Genomic DNA, 12,559 nt, shown 5'->3' with positions numbered 1-12,559 from the left:
AAGATGATACTGCCTGCTTGAAGCCGAGTACAAAACACCCGGATTGAGTGGCACTAAAGCATTTCCCAGGCCTTAGGAAAGAACACAAGACAAGAAACCAGAGCAGTACACACCATGACCCAGAGAGTCCACTAAATGATAAGGATCAAATGCTGTCACCCCAAATGAGGTATGGCTAAAATATCAGTGTGCTTTCTTCTCAGAGCGAGGCCCCTTAGTGCATCTCTGCTCAGGAAGCTGCATGTGGCTTGAGCTTGAGGGGGAGAGGGGGCAGAGAGAAAACAGAGACACAGAGAGGGCAAGAGCACCTGAGGAGGAAGAGAAGGGAGGGAGGAGTAAGGAGGGGAGAAAGAGACAATGGGAGCAGAAGGGAGGTAGGAACATTGGAGAGGTGGGAGTGGGAGAACAGGAACAGGACAGGTCACATGTTAGCAATGTATCCACTGGTTGTGCTGGATGTCCAGAACCGAAACAGGGAGGAACAATAGGCAGGGGCAGAGTGGGCAGGCGCTGTGAAGGGGCGTGCTTAGCATTTATACTCGGCCAAGCAGGCAGCTCAGCAGATCTCTGCAAGTCAGTCCTGGAGAAGGGGATCACTGCTGCCATCACACTCTCGTGCAAGGAAGTCCTAGGAGTCACTGTGGCTGGAACACACACTCCTGGAAGATGATCTTCATTCCCTTCTTTCCACATCCTGGGCAGGTCAGTTTTGTGTCCATGTGCTCTGGAACATCCTCCAGGGGGGCTGGTCTGGAACATCCTCCAGGGATACTGGGGTTTGGTCAGGCCAGGGCTCCCACTTCTCCATCCCCAACCAGTAGCCAAATGGGGTAATGGACAGCAGACATGAGGTCTCAACTCCCTTTTCAGACTGTGAGAAACCCACAACAATACTTCCAGGAAGGTATTGTCTTTGCTCACAACATGGAGAATTCATCCAATGGCCCAAGAGGAACCAGGAAGGCTGCTCCTCCGAGAAGGTCCTGGAAGGGTCAGTTCCAGAGAGCCCTGGCACGTGTGTCTAAGTTCTTCAGGTGAGGGCTCTGAGCCAGCCTGCCTTTCTCACCACTCACAGCAAGCTGCATTCACTCCCTCCCTCTCCCCTAGAGAACACCCTAGCCCTCTCCTCCATTCCCACAGGGCTTCTGAGGATCCACTTGTCTCTCTGTTTCCTCCTCAGGAGAGGACGCCGGACAATCTGAGGCTGAGTCCACTGGGGTCTGAGACTCGGGGCCATGGCCTTCTGCTACCCAGGCCCTTGCCCTCCTGAGAATCTTGTTCAGTGCAGTTGAAGTAAATGCCTGCATGCTTTACAATGTTTTGCCTTTGTGACATTTCCTTCACTTTCATACTGACACCCACCTCAGATGAGGTGATTCGGGTATCAGACTTGGTGTCCCAGGAGTGTTGGTGTGAATGGCAGGAACTAGTGTCTTTCTTACTCCTGCTGAGCCATCCACTCACCTTCTTGGGGCAATGATGCTTGCTGCTTGGAGGTGGTGGTGGAGTCCTTGTTCAATGTGCAGTGAATTTCCCACAGCTCTCAGATGATGTGGGAGTACCCTCTGTGTGTTGTCTGTCTTGGTTAATGAATAAAGAAACTGCCTTGGCCTGATAGGGTATAACTTAGGTAGGAAGAGAAGACAGAACTGAATTCTGGGAAGAAGAAAGCAAAGTCAGGAGAGACACCATGGATCCTCTGCTTGAGACAGACTCTGGTTAGAATCTTTGCTGGTAACCCATTGCTACGTGGCTATATATAAATTAACAGAAATGGGTTAAATTAATATAAGAGTTAGTTAATAAGAAGTTAGAGCTAATGGGCCAAGCAGTGATTTAATTAATGTAGTTTCTGTGTGGTTATTTCAGGACTAAGCTAGCCAGGAGGCCAGAACAAACAAGTAGCCCCTCCTAGCAGTACTCAACTTTGACCCCAAGGGGTACTTGCATGCACCGAAAATCCTTGAGGAGGGAATAGCATGTCTCTGCCCTCTTTCACTGCAAAGAATCCTTATATGGAGAAATCCTTTGCCTCATTTATGAATGGGTAGTGGAGGAGTCAGTTTGGGGAAAGCTACATGGCGGAGGGTGCATAATGGGGAGCAAGTCACTTGTAGAAAGACTCCCTGGATCCTGCAAAAGGGCTTTAGACTTCCATGCTCACAAACAGTTCCCAGACAAGCCCCTGCCTATCAAACCAGCCGCCCTCCAAGGGACAGCCTTTTCTCTAACTACACATGGTTTGTCCTGTGTGGGCCTTTCTTGCATTTCCTTGGTGATCTTGAAAGATAACGAAACATAGTTTCCTCAGGACAAGGTGTCAGTGGAAGATGGAGCACAGCTGAGCCATTGATCTAACATGGAGGAGACCATGTTAGAAATGGCAACAACTGAGCTGGAGATATGGCTCAGTAGCTAAGGCCCTGCTGCTGTTGTAGAGGACCTGGGTTCGGTTCTCACCACCCACATCATGGCTCACACCTGAGTATAACTCCAGTTCCAAGAGATCTAGCTGACCCACTCTTTGACCTCTCTGGGCACCAGGCACCCACATGGTGCACAGATGTGTGAAAAACAACCCTGCATATGCAATAAAGATAATTAAAAACAAATTGCAACACCCGTTATCAAAGACTAGGGAAACAATGTCCTGGACTTCAGAAACAACAGGGAATTGGACATCATGGGGGAACCCTCAAAATACATTCTTTTCTGTGTAAATGGAGACCAGGACCTACAGTTCCTCCTGGAGGGGAGCTCAGCCTTGTAGAAATGGGGAAATTATTGTCTCCACTTGTTCAAGGGAGAGCAGCACTCTGGGGATGCTTGTCCTTCTGTAGACTCACCCTTTCCATTCTGCCACATCAGGCTATCTCATGTTCTTTTGCATCTAGGTGGAAATAAGTCTTGATATATCTGTTGAGTTCTGTACCAATATTCTTCGTACACCTCTTCCAAAAAAGAGAAAAGTTAATTTAGGTGGGATGACCTTGGCATTTGGAGACTGGGGGAGGGGAAGAGGTCATTTACGATGTAGACACAGAAATGGACCACATCCTTAGGACTTTTCATGGGACAGCAGAGCTTACTGAGGTGCCTATTAGGACTGTGGGCTATAGACAATGAATCCTCCATGGCTATATTTGAGAAAAACTGACTGTAAGAAGTACAAAATGTATACCATCCAGCCTTTGCCACTGACAACGAGCTATGAGGCTGCAAATACAAAGGAAACCTTTTGGCATCCCAAAGACAGGGTTTAGACTGACATCCTCATATCCACACCCAAAAGCCCTATTCTAGAGAAAAACAGACCATTCCCACAACACCCGCCCCACTTCAACCTCAGATTCCCATAGCACCATCACCCCCAACCCCCCAGGAGATAGCTCTCCTTGTTTCCTTCACGGGAGTGAACAAATGAGGAGGTTTAGATGCAGTGCTCTCTGGACCCCACATATCTCATTGGAGGCCCCAAGATTGCTGCTACCAGATCCCATGGGATTTGTGTCTAGAGGACAAGAAGTTTCTAAAGGGGCACCAGCACATAAATGAAATGTGACCAGCAGCCTTAAAGGGTCAAATTACTCACAGGGCAGCTACTGGGTTCCTTATATCCACTGGAAAAGCTATCCTAAGACAGCACCGGAAATGTGAGTCCTTCAAAAGCCATGCTGTATATACAGGCCATCAACTTTGGGTGATGTGGGATTCCTCTCTATGCTGTGAATACCACTGGTGAATAAAAAAAACTGCCTTGCCCTGTTGATAGGGCAGAACTTAGGTATATGGGGAAAATTAAACTGAATGCTAGGAGAATCAGGGAGAAGTCATGGAGCTGCCGCCAGAGACAAACACTCTGGAACATTGCCAGTAGGCCACAAGCCTCATGGTAAAATAAAAAATAATGGAGATGGGTTATTTCTAGACATAAGAGCTACCTAGCAATACACTTAAATAATTGGCCAAGCAGTGATTTAATTAATACAGTTTCTGTGTGATTATTTCGGGGCTGATCAGCCAGGAAATGAACTAGCAGCCTCCAAACAACAAATTGGCATGCCAATGTGGTGGATAAATCCATGTAAAACCTAAAAAGCTTAAAAAGGAATCCTAGACCCAAAACAACAGAGTTAACAATGGTTTGGTAGCGGCATTTTCTTGGGTGGGCTGTTTGCTAGAGGCAAGCAGAGACATGGCTCCTTTAAAAGAGGTTTTCCTGATTCAATGGTAGCAGAAAAAAGGCTGTTGTTTAGAATTGCTGTTTTCCTGGCCCATGCTGCCAACATGACCTATAGTGTATTCAGGAGGCCCGAGCATTTAAATGGTGTTTTGTGAGCAGACTGCTACAACTTGCTTAATGGCAATATAGACTGGCTGTGTGCCTAAAAATGGGGCTGTGACAATGACTCTCAGAGGCATCAAAAAGCTCCACCATTCTGGGCTGGATGGAGCAAGCAGAAAGTACCATATTTCCCCAAGCAATGGTGCCACTTAAGTTCATAACAAATGCTTAGCATTTTAAGGAGCACTTTTGGTCAGAAAATAATTATAAATACACAATAAAGACAAATTCAGACGGAAAAGACCTTTAAATAGGTCACAGTGTTGGATAAATGTACGTAGGCTTGGAAGAGATAGTAAAATGAATATAGACAGTTATAAAAACAAGTAAAATGAATATAGACAGTTATAAAAACAAGTAAATGGTTTAAAAACATAGTCTTTAAAGAAACAGAGTACAGATAGTCATAGATTAAAGGAGTAGAGATAAAATAAATATTAAAAAGTAATAGATTTAAAACAAATAAGCCACGTAAAGATGGAGAACACACAGAGAGTCTGGATTATGTATATTATTGTATTTCCTTTGAATTTTTTGACTGTGAAGGCTAAGTAACCAACATACATACTTTAAAGTATCTTGACTTCATAATTTGAGTCTAAGGATATGTTGCTTTGGAAAAGAGGTTCTTATCTTGTTTCCTCAAAGGACGAGAACCTGTGGATTGCTTCCAGACTAATATGGTTTGATGGACCAAGACCCCCCAAAAGGTCACCTTGAACACCCCTCAAAAATTACTTTGCCCAGTAAATAGCAGGAAGCAGCTTGGAGAGAACTATGCCCATATTCCCAAATATTGTTTATAAATGTTTGTTTACATTTAAATGGGGATATGCTATAGAGATTTGCATTTGGTATGGATCTTGGTTTATTGATAAAAATTTAAGGATAATTTTGTTATACTGTGTATATGTATTTTTGTTCTTGATTAAGATATTGTGTTTGTCCAGCTCATTTAAAAATGTAATATATAATTAAGAAATATAAGTTAATAGAGAATCATCTATAATAGTCAAACTTGTAGTCATATTAGTTAGGTTTTCTAGATATACAGAGATATATTTCAGATAGATAAGTATTCTTCAAACCTTTCAAAGACTACAGAATATGGCATTTAAAATGTTTTAAGAGCGTAGGACTTTTTATGACAATAAGACACATATGCTCCTGGCAGCACTAATTTACTTCAAGAGGATGATGAGTATCAAAGAGGCTCTTTTGGAGTTGGCTAGACATTTGGGAAAGAAACTGCTCTTGCCTGGACTGCTTGATGAACTGGACATGTAGGTGATGCAGAGAAATGACTGCTGAACTTGCCCATAGGTGAGATGATCCTTTGGGGTTCCTGTGTCATGAAAGAGTCTGCCAAACATTCTGCAGAAATACATAAGAAAGTGACTGAAAAACTGCTAATATAGGCAGAACTATCTTTGAAATTTCTTGCTGAATGGAAAAGTCTGCAGGATACTATGGGCCTGTAGGCTGAAGATGGATGCCCCAACAGTACAGAAGAACTTTGGGTGACTGTCCAGGCAGTGAGATTTCTCTGTCAATTCTAAAGTTTTGCAAGTTTTTTACAATGTATTTCCTGTTTACTTAGGTAATGTTATATCCCTCCTGAAGTCTTTGATGGAGTTGAAGAGTAGATAGTAATAATATAGTTGTTCTTAATTATGAAAAAGATAAAGTAGATATAAATATTATAACTGTAATTTGTGCTTGATACCTGTTTTGTTATATATAATTTTACTATGTTAAAATTAAAAACTTCCTTTTACTTAAACAAAAAAGGGGAGGTGATGTGAGATTCCCCTCTGTATACTGTGAATACCATTGGTGAATAAAGAAACTGCTTTGACCTGTTGATAGGGCAGAACGTAGGTAGGCAGGGAAAACTAAACTGAATGCAAGGAGAAAGGAGGCAGAGTCAGAGAGAAGTCATGGAGCCATGAGAGACAGACATGCTGGAACCTTGCCAGTAGGTCACAAGCATCGTGGTAAAATATAAAATAATGGAGATGGGTTAATTCTAGATGTAAGAGTTAGCTAGCAATATGCTTAAGTAATTGGCCAAGCAGTGATTTAATTAATACAGTTTCTGTGGGATTATTTCGGGACTGAGCAGCCTGGAATGAAGCAATTGGCTTCCCCCAACATTTAGGTAGAGCTACACTTTCATCAGATCCCTCTCTATTCATGAAAACCTCTGTAGCCCAACCAGATTGGATTGGTGCTGCGGTCTGGCTCTGCTAAGACATACTTCTCTCTCACTTCTGTCAACAGTGGTCTACAACACCAACAGAAAGCTTTACAGCTGCCCACACGCAGGCCTTTTTCTTTTCTGATTTATGGGACCTCACTGTAATCCTACCACTGCCCTCATAACACACTGGCTCTCCCAGGCCTCAGGAGACAACCTCTGCTTTGTGTCCTTGCCTCAGGGGACACTCTCTGTTCTGGTGAACAGGCACTTGCTCCTCTCCTGCCACTCGGTGGAAATGACGGGTCAAGGACCAGAGTGTGCAGAGAACGAGCTGCATGGGAGCCAGAGTCCAGAGCACTGACCATAGCTGCTGCTGGTGGGCCTTCCCTCTGGCAAACCCCAGAGTCAAGAGCGTCTAGTCCCAGTTGATTCTCATTTCTCTCCTCTCTCGGCCACAACTCGAGAGTGTCTCCTGCACACGTGTTCTTGCCCCTCTCACCATCCCTCCAGTATCCTCTAACTCTAGCCTTCCAGTTCCACGGAAGCAGGGAGCCCTCCAGGTGTCCACAACATCCCGACAGGGGGTCACTGGCAGTTTTTACCTCTCGTGCTGCCTCTCTTGGGGGCCTGCTACCTGATGCCAATGAAGCCTGCTGCCTCCCAGATGCTCCCTTCCCACAGACCCATGCCTGTCCTCTGGGCTCCCTGACCACCCCAGTCAAGGCTGCCTGCCGCATCTACCTCAGTTATTTACACTGAGAGCCCCAACTAGACTCTCCGATGTGGGGCAGAGCCTGCATCTGCTTTCTTGCTCTTCCAGTGCCCGACACAGTGCCTCACATAACGATCACTAGACATGGGTTAAATAAATGAGTCCATGAGCAAGGTGTCTAATTCAATTTTATTTTCCCCTACATTCCAGAGCTCTAGGTGAATACAAGTAAACATTAGCTGGTTCTGCTGTGCCAGGTGTTAGCCACATTTGTGTTTTACCTCTGAATATCTGGAGGAGGAATCACCGCGCTACAACTTCCTTCAGCATCTCAAGGAGCTACTAACTCGACCCCAGGATGTTTCAGACATAAAATGACAGTGTCACAATTGTTTTGTATAAACGAAGAACTCTCCACTAAATAAGGAACAAAGAAACCCTGGATGTATGCCAAGCATAACCGTGGACACTCATACTTAGTCATATGTCTAGAAAAGCAAAGCTTTGGGAAATGTTGTGCTATGCCTTTGCTTCCACTCTGATTTGACATGTACATATCGAGGCACTTTTGAATTATTTTATGGCTGCAGGGATGGAACCCACAGCCTTGCCCATTTGAGGAAAGTCTTCTACCACTCCGCCACATCCTCAGCCTTCATCACTTAGTTCTCATCCCTTGATGCCTCGCAACTGTTTCTCAACAAGAAAGAGTGTAGCTACAGAGAAAGCACAACCTTGCCATGTGCAGACTAGGCGCTAAGTCACCAGGAAGCAGAGCTCTGGAGCAGAATGCTATGTATCCTTCCTGACCCTGCTCTAGCCCTGCACTTCCTAATCAGAGCCACAGGGCCTACTGCTCCAGCACCCCTTTGACTACTCACAACAAAAGCAAGGAAGCCTCAGCCATCCCTGGTGGCAGCAGAAGCCCAGACTCTGGCCTGAGATGGTGACTGGCCTCTGCACTGCCCATCAATCCGGCATGGCTCTAGCCCTGGCACTTGCCCTGGCCCTGGCGCTGATGCTTGCTTGCTTCAGCCATGGCAGGGGCCCTGGAACTGGAACTCGCACTAACTCTCGCACCTGTCACACCATCACCAGCAGCTGCTTCTCGGCCACCGCACTGTGAGCACCGGGCATTTCCTCCTCTTCTTTCAAGGCCTCATTTACTGCCACAGCCAAGGCTCTGGGCCGGGTGTCATTCACTTGGGCCACAAACTCCAGGCCTTCCATCTGTCTTGTTTCCTTGGAGGGCCCCACAAGAATACTGAGAGACAGCACTGGACTGCTGGAGGACACCTACCCGTGCACCACAAACTTGTGCTGCACACAAGCTCTGACCATTCCCTTTAGTGACGGCTCCCCAAGGACCGGATGCTTTCTAGGCGAGCATACCTCCAGCACCCTCCACACCTCCCCGAACACCTCCTGTGGGACACAGCTAGCCTGCACGAAGATCAAGTCCGGGATACTCAGCGGAAAGCCCAGTCTTTGGCGTGCTTGCCCTGGTCTGGTCGCCTGTCAGGTCCCCAAGGCTGGGCAGGCTGGATTTTTTTTCCTGTTCGGGACATAGGCGTGCTCTGGAGGGCCAAGTTCCTTCACCTAGACCCAAAGACTAACTCGGGGAGGTCAGAGGCTCTCTTGAAAATCTCGGGGAAGAAGCTCCTGCACCTTTAGGATGACACACTTCAGCATGTCTGCCCTTTTGATCCACGCAGTCTTCGCATTCTTAGCCAGCAGGTACTGCGCCAGCAGCTCAGCTACTTTCTAGCTCCCAGGGCTCTGGGCATGCGCGCCAGGGGTGGTGGGGCCCGCGGGGTGCTCGGCGGGGGATCCCCTAAGGGTTTGGGGGGTCCACAAAGGAGATCGCAGAAGCACCTGGGCGGGGGAGGGGGGCTACGTGCCTCAGAAGAAATGCTCTTGGGGCTCCGGGGAGCACTTAGCGTCCCCGCTGCCGGAGCCCCCGCGGTGTTTCCTGGGCAAGGAGGAGAGGAGGAGGCCAGGGGCCCTCTGAGACCGGCAGGCCCTGGGTGCCACCTCTACCGCGGACGTTCTCACCTGCGGCTTTGGCTGGCCCGGGAAGCAGGAACTCGGGGAGGAGATGCGCGTCCACGGGCATTCGGCGGCCGGCCCGAGCGCTGGCTGCCAGGCCGCGAGGACCGTGACGTCGCCGCGGACGCTGCGGCGGCCGCCGAGGACACCCGCAGCCCCTGGGTCTGGAGTCCCAGGCCGCGGCCCTCACACCCCGAGGACCAGGAAGCGGGCAGGGGAGGGGGCGCAGCCTCCGCCGCGACCTGTGGGAACGCGCTGGCGCCGCCCCGCAGCGCCTCTGCCGGCCGGGGACGATACTGCAGCCCCGGGCCGGAAGGGTGCGGGGGCGCTGCTCCCAGAGGTGGGGGACGCTGAGGCCAGCCTTACAAGAGACCAGAAGCCTCGGAACCACACTCTAAGCAAGCCTGCCTTCCTCCCTTTTGGCTATTACTGGAAGAATCGGTCCTTTGGGATCACCTGTGTCTCCCTCTCCCTGCCCGTTGAGGAGCCAGCTCCCTAGGAGACAGATGCCTCTGCCCCAGAGTGGAGGCCTTTCTCCAGCAACAGGCCCTCCTCCTTCCTCTAGGCAAGCTCCACTTGGGAGGGCTGCGGTGGTCGCATGCCCTTTTGGTATGTGGCCTCTCCACTACACAGTCCAGAGAGACATTAAGGATAATCTAACTTTCCAGAGCTCATGGCATCTTTGTTTACTTAGTCCTCTGCCTCCCACCTCACTGGACCTCTTTGTTCCCCCACACAGAACTTTCTTTCCTCCGGCCTGTCATCTGACATTCAGGAACCTTCATTAAACCCTGAGCACAGAGGTCAGCTCCCAGGCAGCCCACAAGGAACCAGAAGATTTCTCCACCCTAGCCATTGCCTCTTTTTGTTGCAGCGTGTCCAACAGGTTAGAATTCCATTTTCAGCCTACCCTTTCTAGACAGTAAGCTACCAGACTCTTTTTCTTAATGTCTACGATGAAATGGTCCATGAATTTCCACATGATGCCGACGCTTCTGTTTTTCAAATTTCTCCCACTGCTGGCATTTTATTGCTGCTCCTCCTGTTATGGAGACTTGAGCATCAGTTTTATCGTCTGAGTAAAATAATTTCCCCTCATTATTCTGTTTTCAAATCTTTTAAAAAATAGTGTCCTCTATATGAATATCATGGTCAAAATTTGCTAATATCAAGACGTACATGGCTTGATTTGCACTAAGATAGCCTGGTATGTAGAGCTCAGCGCCAAGGACAGTTAGCATCTGGAAAATGTGGAGATTATCAACCACAAAAACGTACGTCCTGCCATTGATTCTGGCTTCTATTCAGGGCACTCCAGTTATCTTTATGAGTTGCCTTGAGTACCTATTGCATTTTTCTGATGTTTGTCAATGCCCCTTTTGGTTTTACTGTTGCTCTGAGTTGGATATTTCCCCACTGTGTGTTCTATATATTTTTGACATCTCAGAAGCCCAGTTATCTCCTACCTTTGACTGATCTGCAATAAAGCCATATGAACAACTGCCCTTAACTGAAATTCGCTCTCAGTGGGTGTTCATTGCATGCTGCAGTTCCTGTACCACTTTCCTCTTTCTATTCACTCTAACTAGGACTGTGATACATTGTTGTCTAATGTTCCTCCTATGAAATTTCTGCTGTTATCTTTAACCAGAGGGAGTCTAGTGCCTTTGAACTAAATGAAGTAGGTTGTGGGTTTCTGATGTCCCTTGAGTTCATTTCCTATCTATTGTTTGTCCAGGTCCAAATCAGTTTTCCTTTGTCCGGCCTGGTGGCAGAGGAGCTGGTAATGGTTACCCTTTCTCCTGTGCCAGCTAAGCAAGTGCTAGGTGCTGTAGGTGTCAAGCACTGGAGTGGTCCAGCAAGTCCCAGCAGGGACGTGCATCCCTTCCATTCCAGCATCCAGGTTAGGATGTTCACTGTGGGGAGGTCAGAGATACAGATAAACTCCAGCTGCCCCTCAGGCCTTGCTCGCCTTCCCATGGTTGCCTGTCTTAGTTAGGGTTTCTATTGCCATGAAAGACACCATGACCAAGGCAACTCTTCTAAGGAAAACATTTGATTGGGGCTGGCTTACAGTTTCAGAGGCTTAGTTCATTATCATCATGGCAGGACATGGTGGGACATGCAGGTAGATATGGTGCTCTGAGAAGGTGCTGAGAATTCTACATCTTGATCTACAGCGGCAGAAGGAGGCTATATCACTGGGTATAGCTTGAGCATATGAGACCTCAAAGCCCACCCCCACAGTGACACACTTCCTCCAACAAGGCCACGCCTCCTCCAACAAGGCAACACCTCCTAATAGTGCCATTTCCTATAGGCCAAGCATTCAAACACACGAGTCTATGGGGGCCATACCAAATAAAACCACTACCCCTGGGGGACTCACCCCTCCATGGACCACCACGCTCCCCAACTCTGCAATGGAGGTCTCTTCTGTAGAGTCACACAGACCCTTATTCTCTGGCAAGTTTCTCCATCCCGGGACGAAAAGATCTTTTCACATCCATGCTGTCTCCAAGAGGTCTGATTGCAGCCAGGGAGTGAGGGAGTGCCTTCTCTTACTCCCTCAACCTCTGTCCTTTCTCATCCTACAGGTAGGAACTACTCTTTTGTAGCCATAACTTTCGAACTCTTAAAGGTGCTTTTTCACTCTCTTGACTGCTCAGGCAGTCTTATACTCCACATAACAGCATTGTCTCTGCCTCCAGATTGGACCCTCACCCACAAGATGGTCATCAACAGAAAAATTTTCCACTAAACAAAACCCTGTAGAGTTTTATTTGGACATGCATTTTAAATTCCACTCAAAGGTGTTTCATTATCAATGATTCACATCGTTTCTCTTTGGGTGGCTTTTAACTGTTAAAAACAAGAAAGAAAAGAAGAAAGCAAGCCAAGGGAACATGCTGGAACCTCTGACTGTGCACTCATTAAAATTCTGCCAGCAGTACACGGTCTTCTCTGCCTTGGTCACTAAACACAGGCAGTTGGACACTTGACAGGTTTCACCTAAGTTCTGGACTGGAGCCCAGCCACCTCCACTGCAAAACTGTGCCTTCTCGATACTTCACCCCTGATAAAATCAATCATCAGCCCAGCGAGATGTCTGCCACTTACCTCTGTCCACAACCAGATGAGACTGTTCTGCAGTCCAAGAACAGGCAAAAGGCCAAGGCCAACACACTTGCAATTGCAGAAGAGCCGCTGCCATACAACGACCCATGCTGCCAGCAGCCTGATGCTAGCC

The 12,559-nt window shown here is 47.7% G+C and overlaps 1 protein-coding gene across 1 annotated transcript in view; it reads right to left on the bottom strand.

The window, feature by feature from the left end:
• Positions 1 to 11,289, bottom strand: part of LOC119804292 — a 59,706-nt gene extending 48,417 nt beyond the window's left edge. Inside the window, exons 1-3 of the mRNA XM_042054326.1 lie at positions 11,104 to 11,289; positions 9,766 to 9,934; positions 9,316 to 9,670 (exon numbers count right to left, since the gene is read on the bottom strand). Coding sequence (XP_041910260.1) covers positions 9,316 to 9,670; positions 9,766 to 9,934; positions 11,104 to 11,289 — 710 coding nt within the window. The remainder of the gene's footprint in view (positions 1 to 9,315; positions 9,671 to 9,765; positions 9,935 to 11,103) is intronic.
• Between the last annotated feature and the right edge of the window lie 1,270 nt (positions 11,290 to 12,559).

Source organism: Arvicola amphibius, chromosome X (genome assembly GCF_903992535.2).
Source record: "Arvicola amphibius chromosome X, mArvAmp1.2, whole genome shotgun sequence".
In the NCBI taxonomy this organism is placed as follows: Eukaryota; Metazoa; Chordata; class Mammalia; order Rodentia; family Cricetidae; genus Arvicola; species Arvicola amphibius.
The sequence above is the reverse complement of the archived record's forward strand: the minus strand, read 5'-3'. Positions and strand labels throughout refer to the sequence as shown.